Here is a 14278-nt window from a genome sequence, read left to right as displayed (position 1 = left end):
GCATCCAACTTATAGTCACGGTCTAAAAAATGTGAATTGTACCATGAACATATTTCAGCAAGGAGCATTTACATATCAGAAAATTCATTTGCATTTGCACGGTTTATTCTATTTAAAGGGATTGTTCAACAGATTACTGCCGTGTGGAAATATTAGATCATTATGATTTAAAAGCATCCTGTTGGATTGGGGAATTTCATCTAAACATTTGCAAAGGACTAGGCACTATCATTAATATTCTCCAAGAAAACCTACTAAGGTTGCAAACATGTTAAAGCTCCAGGAGAAAGTAAAAGCCAGATTAATTCTTGATTTATGTCACCTAGTTCCCAATGATAAATAAAGGTGTGAAATATAAGAAGTGGCTCGTTTTTGAAAGAGGCAGAGACATTAATCAAGTCCATTTCAAGAAAGAAACTGGTACATTTAAGGAGCCGTTGTGTCCTTTTTATCTGACATCGGACAGCAGTCATGCATTTTAATCATTAAAACAATTGACTTGACAAAATATTAACCCCCAGAGGCATTAATGATACGTGCACAGCTACTCAAAGGCAGGGCTCTGAATGGAGCCCATTAACGGCTTCTGTTTTCTTTTCAGCAGCAGCATAAAAGCCACGCTGAACAGGGAAACCGGGCCCGGCTAATTGTTTTGTGATTAATTGGCCCGTTATCAAGGGTGGTATTATCCCATTCCCTGCAATTCAGCTCCGGCCATCAGGCGATAAGGAAGAGTCGGGGTGTCTGTCAAAGCTCATCAGTGGAGCAGGCTTGCCCCTACTCGTTTTCAAACAGCAAACTATGGAAATCCAACAAAGCATTCAACCAAAAACGCACATATCACAACACATTACAGTATGCGATGTTTTTGCATCAATGTACATGTACATTTTGAAGCATGTGTTCTTTTTTTGGCTTATCCACAGGAAATAGAGAATAATATTGGCCTAAGTTTGAAGGCTAAATCCTATCACACCCTCACAATCATCCATTGTGTCAATGCGTGTCAATGCATGTTATATATATGTAAATACTCAGACCAGTGGTATCCTTAATTTAATGGTGTTGTATAAATGCTGTGTACTGAAGTAAACTAAAATATGTCGTTATGCATTTACCGTTAACCTGAACATCCATACCTAGTTTATGTTGTGGTGGTTGCTGTGGAAAAAGGGCTAAAATAGCCGTGACGAATTAAAATAATTCCTGAACGCTCCCCGGAACCACCGTTTACGGGGCGTTTTTTTGGCGGACAGTTTAGCAGGAGGGACGCGCTGTTGCCGTTGACGCTGCACGGCAGCAGGGTGTAACTATGGCTAAAAGCGACGGATCCGCGTATTTCAGGAGGAGTAGTTCCGCGTGGATAATTTCTATAACACTTGCGGTCGGATACTACACAGTAAGTTTAGTTTTTTTTTTATTACAAATAAAAGTTTTTAAGTTTCTGCATGAGATGATTATTACTATAATATTACGGCGTGTCAGCTTGTGGCGGCGTAACTTTAAATTCGGTCCGGGTGACGCTAAAATCACTGGAGCATGTAAACCCCCCTTCCAAAAAAAAAAAGCTGGCTGTAATTATATTAACCTATCGTGAGTTTTCCCATTAAAAACGATAAATAATTTTTTCTCAAATGGGAGGAGTTGTGGGTGGAGGAGGTGAACTTTGTGTTGAAGTCCAAAGGTTGCCTCCTCAACCTGGAGAAATTAGAGGGGGGGGGGGGGGGGGGGGCACTACTGCAACAAAATACAAACTAAAGAGGTCATCCCACACATATGTTTTATGCGCCATTGTAGACCTCCCTGAGTATTGTGTGCGTGTGGGAGGGCTTCGGCCCCATGCAACACGCGTTGGGGTTGCACTTGAAACGTCAGGGTTCAGGGTTCGACTCGGCCGGTGATCGTAAAAGGCTGGTGTGCAGCAGCACGTGTCGTCTATTGTCCAGGCCCTTTTACGTCTCGTAACAATACACCATTCATGATGCTGTTCTGGATGTTCGGCAGATTGTTTTTCCCCCTCTGTTTTATGAAGTGTTGAGCATTGAGAAGTGTAAGAGCTTTTTTTTCCCCCGCCCAAGCCCTCATATACTGTGGCCGAACAGCAGTGTCATGTGCAATCCCCCAAATGGGACATGACTAATCTGATCATGAATGTGTGTGGAGAGTTTGCTTGTGCAGATGTGGTGAAGGCTGTGTATCGTGAGGAGTCGCTGAAGATGAAATTTCACCTTCTGGATGGCCTGAATAATAAATGTGTGTGTGTGTGTGTGTGTGTGTGTGTGTGTTTACAGTGGATCGTGTTTTGGCCCGATACAATACCGTACAGCCTCCTCGGCCCATTTGGTTCTCTGTGCAAACACCTGGTGGTAAACCATTACCCTCTGATGTATTATGGGTAAGAGTCTGTTTCTGTGCTCTGGAATCTGTGCCATTGCAAAATTCAAGTAAAAAAAATAGTTTTCAAACCTCATAGTTCGAGTTGATGTCTGGTCCGTTTTCAGCTTCATTCCCATGTGTAGACCCGATATATAACAGACATATAACACAGCAGTTTGTTCATTTTAACAGAATTGTATGCCATGTTTTGTGTGTTCAGATGGTGGCTGGCCCTGGCAATTCATGTGGCTGAAGCGCTTTTTGCCCTGAAACTGTGCAGGTGAGAATATGTTCTTAATTTTCACATATTACTAATCACACCTTTCCCCCCCTCTTAGAAAAATGTTAAAATAGTCCCCTTCAATCAGCCTGAGGCAGTTTTTCCCTGTTCTTGTTTCCAAGCCGTAAATGGTTTTATTTTATGCCGCTAGGGTCCTGCAGTGGGTAGAAATGGCAATAGGTTTAAAGCGTGTTTTGACCATTCTGCTTCACATTCAGCGGCAGTTCAGGATCTGGATCTCATCACAAGGGGGATTTTTTTTTTTATTCTGTAAAAACGCAGACACAACATCCTGTCTGCGTCAAACATTGCAGTTGGTGAACGGTGTTGATGACATCATTTCCTTCTATAGACCACTCTCCTCCTCATCCCACCCCTCTCCTGCTAATTAGCATTTAAAGATACTGACACAGAGAATCTCATTGTGTGACTGGATCAAGGTTGCTGTAATTCTGCACCATGGCAGAATTTTTCAGTATTCGGGTACAGTGATGGGGGACACGCTAGACCTATATACATTTTTTTTCATGTCAGAGAACCTTTTGAGTATGTGAATTGGTAAGTAAAGTATACAAAAAAAACATACGTGTATGTCATGTTTTGGCCAGACTGTGGCAGCAGAATGTTCTGTACCTGTAACGCCCCCTCATGCTGGTATTGCTTGGTGCATGCTGGGTATTAGACTGGATATAAGAAATATGTGGGCAAATTACAGCGACTGTCCGTGTCCTCTTACAGTGACAAAGGCGTGAGCAGCGTGACGGCGCGCAGCCTCTGGTTCGTCCAGACCTTCCTGTTCGGCATCGCCTCCCTGGGCCTGCTGATCCGATACAGGCCCGACCACCGGCGCAAGCAGCACTGACCCTGATCTGGAGCTACACACCCGGCATTCCGCATGTGGCAAAGAAAGTCCATCAACTTTTATGATTCCCGGAACAACATTGCCGTAACTCTTTAAAAATGTATTATAGAAATGGCATTGTTATGACGCGGAGGCCTTGTGGTTTTATGAGAGAACACTAAGTGCTTTTGGGGTTTTTAATTGGGGAGAAACTCTGCAGAACTCTTGGCCTGAACATTCCTAGTGAAATATGATTCCATAACTGAGACTAGAACGCTGCAGCATGAAATAGTTTTATGGAAGGGGCATATTTTGATTATTAAAATGATAGAAACGTATGTGAGTGATATGGGGGGGGGGGGGGGGGGGGGGGGTCTTAATTAATTCTATTGTGTAAGATTTTATAAAAGAGGGCTGTTCGTGGAACTACTCAGGGTTGATGCTGTGGGCTGGTTTGAAGTGCCGTCGCTTGCCCACAGTGATGCCTCAATGGGGTGAAATAAAGTGTCTCACAGTCTCACTGTGTCTGTCGTCGTATTAGAATCATTCAGCCTTCTAAAGACCGTTAACAAACATGCTTTTTGCATAATTTCAATAAAACGGTTAATAAAAATGTTCCAGTTCAGTTTTATTTTTCACGAAGATTACTAAACCATGTTCATATCGTCATGTGTCTGGAATTTCCGTTGGGTGAAGGAAAAAAAAACCATATTACAGGAAGAGCCTAAACTAGGATCCATACGTTTAACCGAAACTCTTGTTAGTAATATTAATCTGCATGCCGACAGGAAGTCGAGCAGCTGGTGGTCTGGTCCAGTCAGCACAACCTGAGGGGAACCTGAGGGGCCTAGCGGTTAAGGAAGCGGCCCCGCAATCAGAAGGTTGCCGGTTCGAATCCCGATCCGCCAAGGTGCCACTGAGGTGCCACTGAGCAAAGCACTGTCCCCACACACTGCTCCCCGGGCGCCTGTCCACTGCTGGATGGATGTCCACTGCTCACTCAGGGTGATGGGTTAAATGCAGAAGACAAATTTCACTGTGTGCATCGTGTGCTGTGCATCACATGTGACAATCACTTCACTTTACTTTACTTTACAACCTGGAGCTGAACACGCTTAAGAGTTTAGAGATGACGGTGGACTTCTGGAGACGTCCCTCAACACTGCTCCCTCTCGCCACGTCAGACAACCTAGTGTCTTCTATGGAGATTCACCATGTCCCAGGACTCCTCCATCCTCAATATGTCCAATCAGAGGATGTACTTCCTTGGGCAACTGAGGAAGTCACAGTCTGGTATGAAGCAGTCACCAAACAGGACAGGAGCAGGTTGTACGGACGGCAGAAAAGGTCATTGGTGTCCCCATGCCCTTCATCCAGGACCTGTCCCTCTCCTGTCCTTTCCTGTCCCAGGAAAAGGGCATGGAAGATCATAACACCCTGGACACAGACCTACTGACCTGCTGCCCTCTGGCAGATGATCTAGAAGCCGGGAACAGTTTCTTTCAACTCACCATCACCCTTCTAAACAGCTGAACTGTCACACACGTTCCAACTGGGGTGGGTGGCTACTACCAGGGGGGGTAGTAGCCTAGGGGTAATACACCAGAACACCCGGGTTCAAGTCCCGCTTACTACCATTGTGTCCCTGAGCAAGACACTTAACCCTAAGTTGCTCCAGGGGGGGGCCGTCCCTGTAAATACTGATTGTAAGTCGCTCTGGATAAGGGCGTCTGATAAATGCTGTAAATGTAAAATGCACTTTATGTACACTTGTGGTATTGTTCCTATGATTTTTTTTGTATTAGATATTAGACTATATTTTACATTATTGGTTTTTATACTGTTGTGCATGAGAGACACTGAATGTCAAACGTGTGATTCCCCGATCGATTTGCACTGCTTATGTAATGCTGCAGTAGTACCACACGGGGGCAGCATTTCTTTAGGAAAATAACACCATCTTCTGCACACGCAGAGAACACTGGTGCCGGCCACACCCAAAGACCGCGTTAAGGTTTTTAATGTGCTGCTGCTGGTCGTCTCAAGGCTAATGGATGGACTCCGAGAGTGTGAACAACGCAGGGTCAGGATGTCCTCTGTTAATGAACTTAGGGAATTAACCTGTCTTAATCGCCCGTGTCTCCTCCATCACCACCTCAAGCCCTTAATCACAGAGACGTCGTCCCTCAAGCAAGGAGATAAGACGTTCATTCCATCACTCTCTCTCTCTCGCTCTCTCAGCGAGAGGATGACATTTGTGAGACACCTTTGTCCCCAGTTTCACGAATTGAATCATTTTTATCATATTTATTCCCCTGGAGCATACAGGACATGCTCACCAGTGTCACCAGTAAAAACCACGGGACGACTGTCAATCACAATCTAATCTTTCCTTTCAAGGCAAAAAGACTTGAAGGTGTTATTTATATGTATTTGTATTTCCAGAACACAGACATTACAAACACATCTACCACGATCAAACATAGAAATGAATACATATGTACAACAGTGTCATCACATGTTCTTCATAAATTCCAGTGTATAAACAGTTGCAAATACATGTATTTAAAAAAAAAAAAAAGAGCTGTTCTACTCTGGAATGAACATACTGGACTCTGCTTATACACTGGAGCTTATCCTGACCAACACTCATCATCACTGCACTCTGGACGCGTCTGGACAAGCAACGTCTAGCTTCACTAGTACCGTGTTTGTGTGTTCATTTTGAATTTGTACGTATTTAAATATTAGTCGCGTCCCTGGTCTGTCACAACGGATCAGGTGACACGAAGACTCTTAATTCTTTGTACGTGGTTCATCATGTCCTAAACTAGATCTGAATCTTCCCATTGACATTATGTGTATGCGATGGAGTGTGTGTGTGTGTGTGTGTGTGTGTGTGTGTGTGTGTGTGTGTGTGTGTGCGCGCACACAGCCCAATCACCGATCCAGCCAGCGCAGTGTGGGGTAGCGCTCAGACAGCATGCGTCGGAGCTGGCAGTTCTGTGTTTTATCTCTGGTCTCCACCACGCACTCCACCTGCAAAGCACACAGCAGCTGGTTTAACTCACACTCAGCCTCAGCCAAGCCATTTCTCCTGACATCTGGCTGGAATGCCACCATCAGGACATACTAACGGGGGGTATTGTGATGTCCAGGTCAATGTACAGCATAAATAATGAATTTGATGGGAATGGTTCACAATCACGTCATTAAATGCAATTGCATAATAGTGGATGCATTGGATGGATGAAGGAGAGGAGATTACGTTTCTCCCGGAAGAGATTTCAATACCTGAGCTTTGAAGAGATCTGCTACGTCACTGCTCCTCCTGTGGCAAATTTCCAGGAGCCTGAGAGACACGGTGAGGACAGAATGGCAGAAAGATTAAATGAATTCTAGCTACACATTCACCCTGAACCTTGGCGTGTCTGAATTGTTAAGTAAAGGTGATCTGTTCCCTCATTGACATGGATCACATTCATTTAAAGACAGATGGACAGCGGGGAATGAGGGGACATCAGTTTTCCCAGTCTGCACTGGCATGACCTGGCATTATTAGGCTACTAGGACCTGGATTAGGACCTGCATGTGCTGCTTTGTTGGACGTCGGTGTGACTCACCTGACGTCCTCGCGGGCCAGCATGTCCAGGAGCTTGGCCATTTCCCCAGGCCAGTGTCCAATCTGCACGCTGAATCTGCTGACCCGGTCATCCAGAACTAAGGCCCGGTCCACACACTGCCGGACCAGGTCCAGCTCCATGTTGGCACTGCTGACCACAACCGCCACCCTGTGGAAGACGAATGAGGGGAGGCTGTTGGAGGTTCATGCAGATGCATGAAGAAATGCTAATCAGTGTTTCACACTCATTAATGTCCCCAATTTATATATTTGTCATCCTCTTTGGTGTCACCCTGGGAAAAAATGGTTGTATAAAATGTCTTCCGGGAAAGATGAAGCACACAGGCCCACAATCAAGGGCGCCATGATATGGTTAATATGATTAAATACTGGGTGTTGTGTCCTCCTGAGCAATGGTGGTGACCGTCCGCTAAAAAAAAAAAACTCACCTCTTGCCTTTGAGTTCAGGCAGCTGCCCTGCCAAAATGGGCGCCAGGCCCATTGCTCCCTCCACGTCCACTGTAGAACGCTCATACTCCTGGAACCGCAGCATGGCAACCAGGGCGTCCTCCTCTCTAAAGGGATATACGGTGAGGACTCGACAGAGGCGCCATAAATGCATCACAATGCTGACTTCTCTCTAACTTCAGATAGATTGATACTTCTGGAAATGGCTTTGTTCAATTTAAATGGCCTTAAATAACAATGATAAATATCAGTGTGTGATATTTGTATCTCAATTACTTCCAACCTGACATTTGGGTCGTGACGCTGTCAATCTAATGCATCCCATTAAATAACATTACACATTATTTTATTGCTTACAGTCACATGAATTTATTGCTGCTGTCTGGTGTTGCTTAGGAACAAATAATTAGTGATAGGTATAAGATACATATTAAATGAAATAAAAGATGGGCATATCATTGCATTTAATGCTAAACTGCCATACTCAGCCCTTAAGCAGAACAATCCAGGAATATCATGCTTTTTTCTTGTAGATGTACCACCAATATATAGACAAATTTACAGTGTGAATGCACGCAAACAGCATGGGGCCCGTGCTTAGACTGAAGCTGATCTGAGCTGTTTATTTCTATTTTCCCTCCATGATAATAACTGCAATGAGTCCAGCAGAGTTCTGTTTACACCCCCAGTCAGTTCCATCTGACATCATCTTCAACGCTTTCCCTGCATGCCGGCAGACGGCATCACAGGGACGCATGGAATACCTGACGGAGATGACTTTGTTCACCAGCTTCTTGGCCAGCTGGAACGCGTGGGTCCCCAAAGAGTGCTCCACCAGATCTGAAGAGCAGAGAGAACCAAGTTAGAGTCTAGCTTCGCCGTGATTGGGCCAGACGCACAGGCACACATTCGGCGTACCGCCGTACAGCTTCTTGTTGGGGTTGCGGTAGAGGTCTTTGACGGGAGTGTCGGTTTTAAGCGACTGCAGGAGCAGAGGGAATTCTTCTGGCTCTACACCCTGCCAAAGAGTCACAGCCATTAATCTGCCTATCTGCGGGCGAGTCTGTCTTTCTGTTCCATCCGTCTCGGCGCATCAGCGCACGCCGCGGCCATCAACAGGGCTGTCGCTTTGGTGACGCTCCGCCTCTACTCACTATGACAGCGATGCGGGGGTTGAGGTGCTTGATTGCTGCTGCCGTGCCAGCCAGGAGTCCACACTGGCCACCCGCGGGCACGATGACAGCGTCCAGCTTGGGCACCTGCTCGTAAATCTCCATGCCCACGGTGCCCAGTCCTGCCAGGTACACAGCACTGTCCTCTCTGCCGGAGGTGAGCAGAGAGAGAGAAGGGGCAGATGGAGGGGGCGTTCTTAACGTTCAGGGTGGTGCCAGTAGGTTAGCACTTAATGAGGAACCAAAGGGTCGTTGCCAGACTCTGTATGAGAGTGTCTGAGAGCAGTAGAGTGTGTGTGTGTGTGTGTGTGTGTGTGTGTGTGTGTGTGTGTGTGTGTGTGTGGTACAGGACTCACTCCTCCAGGTACAAATATCCATTCTCCTTGGCCAGGTGGCGTGCGTGGTTCTGGGAGTCGCGTGCCGCACTGCCGTAGGAGATCACCATGGCGCCGTAGTCACGGTACATGCGCAGCCGCGGTTGGGAGCTGCTGGCGGGCATGATGACGAAGACGGGGATGCGCAGGTCCACCGCGTGGTACGCCACCGCCATGGAGAAGTTGCAGTCCGTGGCGACGATCACGCCCTTCTTCTGTTGCTCCTGTGTGTTAACAAGCCAACGTTGCCACAGGTTTGGTGTTCAGTGTTGCCAATTGGTCTAATGTCCCGTGCATTATGACAATTTAGTAACAATAAAAGTAATGTAGTAATAATGGCAATAATACATCTGCCAATACAGCTGCCATTGTTGGAGCTGACAGACATTAAATAATATTCTGCAAATCCTTATCAAGCATGCTGGAGGCCACATGATTTTCAAAAACACAAACGCTAAAATACAAAAGTTCCTAAAGTTGCACTGGGAGCCAGAAGACCACAAAGTCACAGGATCGAACCCCACTTACTACCTTTGTGTCCCTGACTGACACTTGCTCCGGGGAGACTGTCCCTGTAACTACTTATTGTACGTCGCTCTGGGTAAGGGTGTCTGCTAAATGACGCAAATGTAAATGTAAAAGATACAGGAGGTTAAGTGCACATAACATCCCTGTGACATCACGGTGAATCCCTGTGCTGATCCGCACCCCTAATCAACACACTTGAGATATTAATGGGTGCTGCAGAGTGCCTGTGCCTATATTCAGTGGATAAGAGGATCAGCCAAATGAATGTGATGAACGAACGTAAATCTTGAACTCCGTACTTGTGGTGCACTCTTTCTAAAGTAGGTGTATACCTATTTCTGGCACACTTGTATAGACTAATACGCAAATTATTTAAATCTTTCAGCCCAAGATGGTCTGAGATTCACACATTAGCTTCATTATATATTAGCCTCAAGCATGATTTAATCTCAGCAATCTGTTCTTTCAAACAGATCTCTGCGCAACGTTTTATAAATGTCCTTCGCTGAGGTTTCGCCGACCTGTCTAAGGGAGGTCAGCAGGTACAGGACCCCCCTCTCTTTCACAGAGCCGGTGTAGTGGAGGTGCTCCTTCTTCAGGAAGATCTCCATGCCGTACTGCTTGGAGAGCCGGGAATACTGAAGAAACAAGAACCGCGGGTCAGACTTAATAAACGAATCAAGAGTAATGTTACACCACAAAATCACCAAAAAATTAATGGAACGTTCTCCAGGCAAAATGGAGTTGAGGTCCTACAGTGGCCGCAAGTTGAATTTTGATGCTGTTTTGACAGTATGGGGGCCGGGACTGTGTTTTGCTTCGCTGTTAGTTTTAGGTCGTGTTTTGATGTGTCAGGGAACCAGAGACTGCTGCTCGGTCAGGGGCCTGCCTATATTTTTTGCAAGCTGCCCGACCAGAACCGAACATGAGCTGGCGTACCGTGCATGGAGTCTTCTGCACCCCGGTTTGGATTTTAAAAGCAGCCGCACTGATGTCCTCGAAGCGGAGGTACTCGGCTGAGCTCTTGCTGGTGGCCTTGCATTCGCTGCCTCGCTTTTTGTTCGGCTTTGGTGGGCACATCAGCTGGATCTCAGGACCCCCCACCACCTTTGTCTCAAAGGTCTTGATGTCCCCGTTAAGGTACTCCTCTGCTCCGAAGTCCTTGAGCCGCTCTGGGCAAATCAGGGTTGGCCGTCGGCCGGTGGGACCGTTGTTGACGGGTCCATCTTTGACGCAACGGCCGTCCAGCGAGGAGCAGCTTCGCCTGCTGGTTCCGAAACGTTCCTCTTCACTGACATATAGAAATACATTTTTAATTAGAAATGGGTTACAACTCACCATAAGTTCATAATTACTCACAAATGATCATTAAATCACAAATGACTTCGAAATAAAACATTGGAGCACAATAAAATGCAAGATTAAAATATCTGCATTGTAAAGTACCAATCATTCTGTCAAAATCATGCTACTTATGAGTTACTTATGCAAACTCAATGTAAATTTATACCAAGAACCTGGCAGGACAGCATTTTAGGGCACAGTGAAAGAGGGGAAGACTTAGTCAACGCATCCTGCATGAAGAAGATTACGATGGGTCAGGGGGAATAAGGAGAGAGAAAAGGGAAGAAGACGGGAAACGTTTTGCCGGAGAACTTGGCAGTGTCTCTGAATGCATGGATCCACACGGATCCACGTGGTGCACAGATTAGCCTCCCCTGTACATTGTCTGGAGGTCAATGGCAATGCCCTTGCACTCTTTACGGGATAATCCACACAGATCGCTCCACGCCAAGCCACACTCGCACCCCACGGCAACAAAAATAGCCAAAGCAGGGATAATGACAGGCGCCAAGGCAGCAAACACTGCCCACTTTCTCTATTTATTCCAGATGGCGTTCTTGGACAGGGAATTGGAACAACAAAGCAGCAATTCTGTCTGAACTTCAGTTCTGTGATCATTAAGGGAGAAATAATGATCTATTTTTAAACATAAACATAACAGATCATCAAAACTGTAGCTCTCCTTCCACCATCTTTGTGCTTCTCCTACAGATAAACACTTACAGAGGAACAATAAAAAAAATAAGTCAATAAACCTCATAATATATGCAAGAAATAAATTATTGTCACTGCAAAATAAATACTTCCCATCATGGCTAAAACATCCTTGTGGATTTTATATCCCCTGTCTTAAATATTTGGAACAGCACGTTGACCTTGTTAAATTTTAACTCATTCCGTGGTTCCTGTAAAAACCCAGAAACATTTAGAGCCACGGTGCTGCCAAAAAGTGCTCCACCAGGACCTAGAAAAATTCCTGCACTGTTATAGAAAAACCCAGCAGTGGATCCGCTGCCAGTTTCTCAGAGTTTGATGCATCTCATCCTCCATTTCATGACCTTTTACTGTTCTATTAATACCACTGGCCGATGCTACTTCACAAACAGCCGTGACCTTTCACCCACTTTTCCACCCCTCTGTCCCTGAGTTAGCACTCTGTCTACCTATCACTAACTTCTCAGTCCATTCTTTTCATTTTTTTCTCCTTCATCTTTTGTTCTACCTTGAAAAAGGAGTCTGCTCCTCTCACTGTCAAACTCTGTCAGGGGTTACCTGGGTAAGAAGAGAAGGATGAAGGACAGGACAAGGCGGAGGAGACAGCACACCAAGGTGTGGAATGCAGGAAGTAGAAGTTGGCTCTCGGGGTTGGAGGGATCATTTGGAAGTTGGAGTTGGTTTTCTGCAGGAGTTTTGGGCCTCACGCTTAGGGAAGGTTCTGGGAGGTGACTTGGAGAAAAGGTTGGACTGCAGGACTTTTTAGACCCTGGGATAATTGATGGTTGGCGAGGGGTCCATTGCTGGGATTGCCCAGGAAAGGGTCTGCCTGGTGTAGAGGTAGAGGATAAGTGGGCTTCAGGAGACAGAAGATTGGGGGCTGAAGATGCCATTGCTGCTAACTGGGAAGGAATAAGAGGACTCAAAGGTGGAGAAGTCACTAAAAGGGCATCTGGACATCCAGGCAACACTACAGAGTCTAAAACTGAAGTTTCATCGGGAGGCTGGAGCTCGGAGTCACTGTTGTCCCACCTTTGCCAGAAGGGGTCATACTCCTCGCTGTCATTGAATCCCACCCGCTTCGGGGAGCTAGGGCCATCACTCGCAAAGTTGGAGTAGAAGAACTGGGCCGCAAAGTTCATCCTGGCTCCAGCCGTCCCACCAGTCGCTGTAGTCCCAGGATCTGGAGAGCGGTATGGACTCCCTCTAGACTGTTAGGTCTCCTCTTCGTGTGTTACGTCCCCGCAAAGTAACTGGCCTGCCCCGGCTCACACCGGTAAACTATTTAAAGGCGTATTAGCTGCAGGGCACATGCCAGGCTGCGTCCCAAAATCACCCACACCTTCTGGTCACCGCCTACAGCTCTATTCCTGTCTCAAACCTGGATTACCCCTCTCCCTCCCAGCACTCTGTGACGTGTGATAATCAGACGCTCTAAAGGGATAGATGAGGACTTAATGTTTATCTAGGGAACAATCTGAAGCTTGTGGGGCCCTGGACCAAGATGCTAAGATGTGACAGGATCAGAGGTATGTGAGCCCCACAGAGGTTTGCTGCCCAATGGTGACTAGAACGTTTTTTTCCACTTAAACCAAGCAGATCCTATTCTGTTGGGATCAGCAAGCTGAGGAGTCACCTCCACCTCCGAGTCGGAGCTTTGTGCTGAGCAGTGCTGTCTACAGGCCTGCTATTTCTGTCTATTTGCCTCTGTTCTCATCACGGGAAGGCATGCTTTATACATCCTCTCAAGCATTGGCAACCGATACAAAAAGACCTTTTGCCATGATTGTAGGACAATGCCAGCAATACAAGCACAAGACTTTTAGTTTAATGCGAGTAGCAGTCCAAAAATGCAGATACGTTTCTTCAGACCACTGAGAATGGAAATGTTGGACATGATCAGACTGTGAGATCAGTCGACTCAATAGGGAAGCGTATTATAGTGCTGCAGTTTCAACAATGAAATAAAGTTCGGCTTCCTCATGTACTTTGCTAAGTAGCCAAGTGCTTTGCCCCCGAGGGTGGAGTGGTCTGGTGGTTCGGTCCGGCTGTGGTTTTGGATTGACTTGACCCCAAGAGGGAAGCATCAATTCTTATCACTGTTATCCTATAATCATACTGTCTCGATTCGAACAATTCCGGGTACTCCAGACTGGGATTTCATGTTTGCCATGTTTTGAGATTTCTTGGTTACCTTGAAGGTTTTCATGTTATCATTCATATAAATTGATCCCTGTCATGTCTCGTCCTTGTTGTGTCATTTGTCTTTTATCCTTATTTCGTGTCTGTGTGAGTGGTTTAAATTATAGTAAAACGGTGTGTTTCTGAGTTGTGCCTTTATGGCCATTTTCCCCGTTACTCCCCCTTACTCTTGACTAATAAATTTCTTTCCAGTATCACTGAATGACTGATGAGCATGAAAATGATGACATGACCTTCAATTCAACAAGGCGACTTTTTACATCTAAGATAGAAACTCTACTTCCATCTTCATATGAGCTAGCATCTTTGAAGAATGGTGTCCATCCATTTATGAGACTATGTCCCATCCATGATCAG

At 45.9% G+C, this 14278-nt stretch overlaps 2 protein-coding genes across 4 annotated transcripts; one reads left to right on the top strand and one right to left on the bottom strand.

Moving 5' to 3' along the window:
- The first annotated feature begins 1258 nt into the window (after positions 1 to 1258).
- On the top strand, positions 1259 to 3846 carry tmem254 (transmembrane protein 254). The gene is made up of 4 exons (XM_028989850.1): positions 1259 to 1399; positions 2292 to 2395; positions 2597 to 2656; positions 3395 to 3846. The coding sequence occupies exons 1-4, from the start codon at positions 1313 to 1315 to the stop codon at positions 3516 to 3518; spliced, it is 375 nt and encodes a 124-aa protein (XP_028845683.1). The 5' UTR covers positions 1259 to 1312; the 3' UTR covers positions 3519 to 3846.
- A 2057-nt stretch (positions 3847 to 5903) lies between these two features.
- On the bottom strand, positions 5904 to 13085 carry LOC114795922 (L-threo-3-hydroxyaspartate ammonia-lyase). 3 transcript variants are annotated; one of them, XM_028989661.1, is made up of 12 exons: positions 12278 to 13085; positions 10601 to 10952; positions 10183 to 10299; positions 9116 to 9357; positions 8742 to 8907; positions 8506 to 8605; positions 8352 to 8427; positions 7569 to 7694; positions 7121 to 7288; positions 6792 to 6849; positions 6422 to 6536; positions 5904 to 6389 (listed from the first exon to the last, which is right to left on the bottom strand). In XM_028989661.1, the coding sequence occupies exons 1-11, from the start codon at positions 12859 to 12861 to the stop codon at positions 6438 to 6440; spliced, it is 2088 nt and encodes a 695-aa protein (XP_028845494.1). In that variant the 5' UTR covers positions 12862 to 13085; the 3' UTR covers positions 5904 to 6389; positions 6422 to 6437. The 3 variants fall into 3 exon arrangements, with proteins under 3 accessions (XP_028845494.1, XP_028845493.1, XP_028845495.1); XM_028989660.1 differs by having other exon boundaries at positions 5904 to 6536; XM_028989662.1 differs by having other exon boundaries at positions 5904 to 6536; positions 12752 to 13080.
- Between the last annotated feature and the right edge of the window lie 1193 nt (positions 13086 to 14278).

This window comes from Denticeps clupeoides, chromosome 8 (assembly GCF_900700375.1).
Source record: "Denticeps clupeoides chromosome 8, fDenClu1.1, whole genome shotgun sequence".
NCBI classification, from domain to species: domain Eukaryota; kingdom Metazoa; phylum Chordata; class Actinopteri; order Clupeiformes; family Denticipitidae; genus Denticeps; species Denticeps clupeoides.
This window is presented reverse-complemented; position numbering and strand designations above follow the sequence as displayed.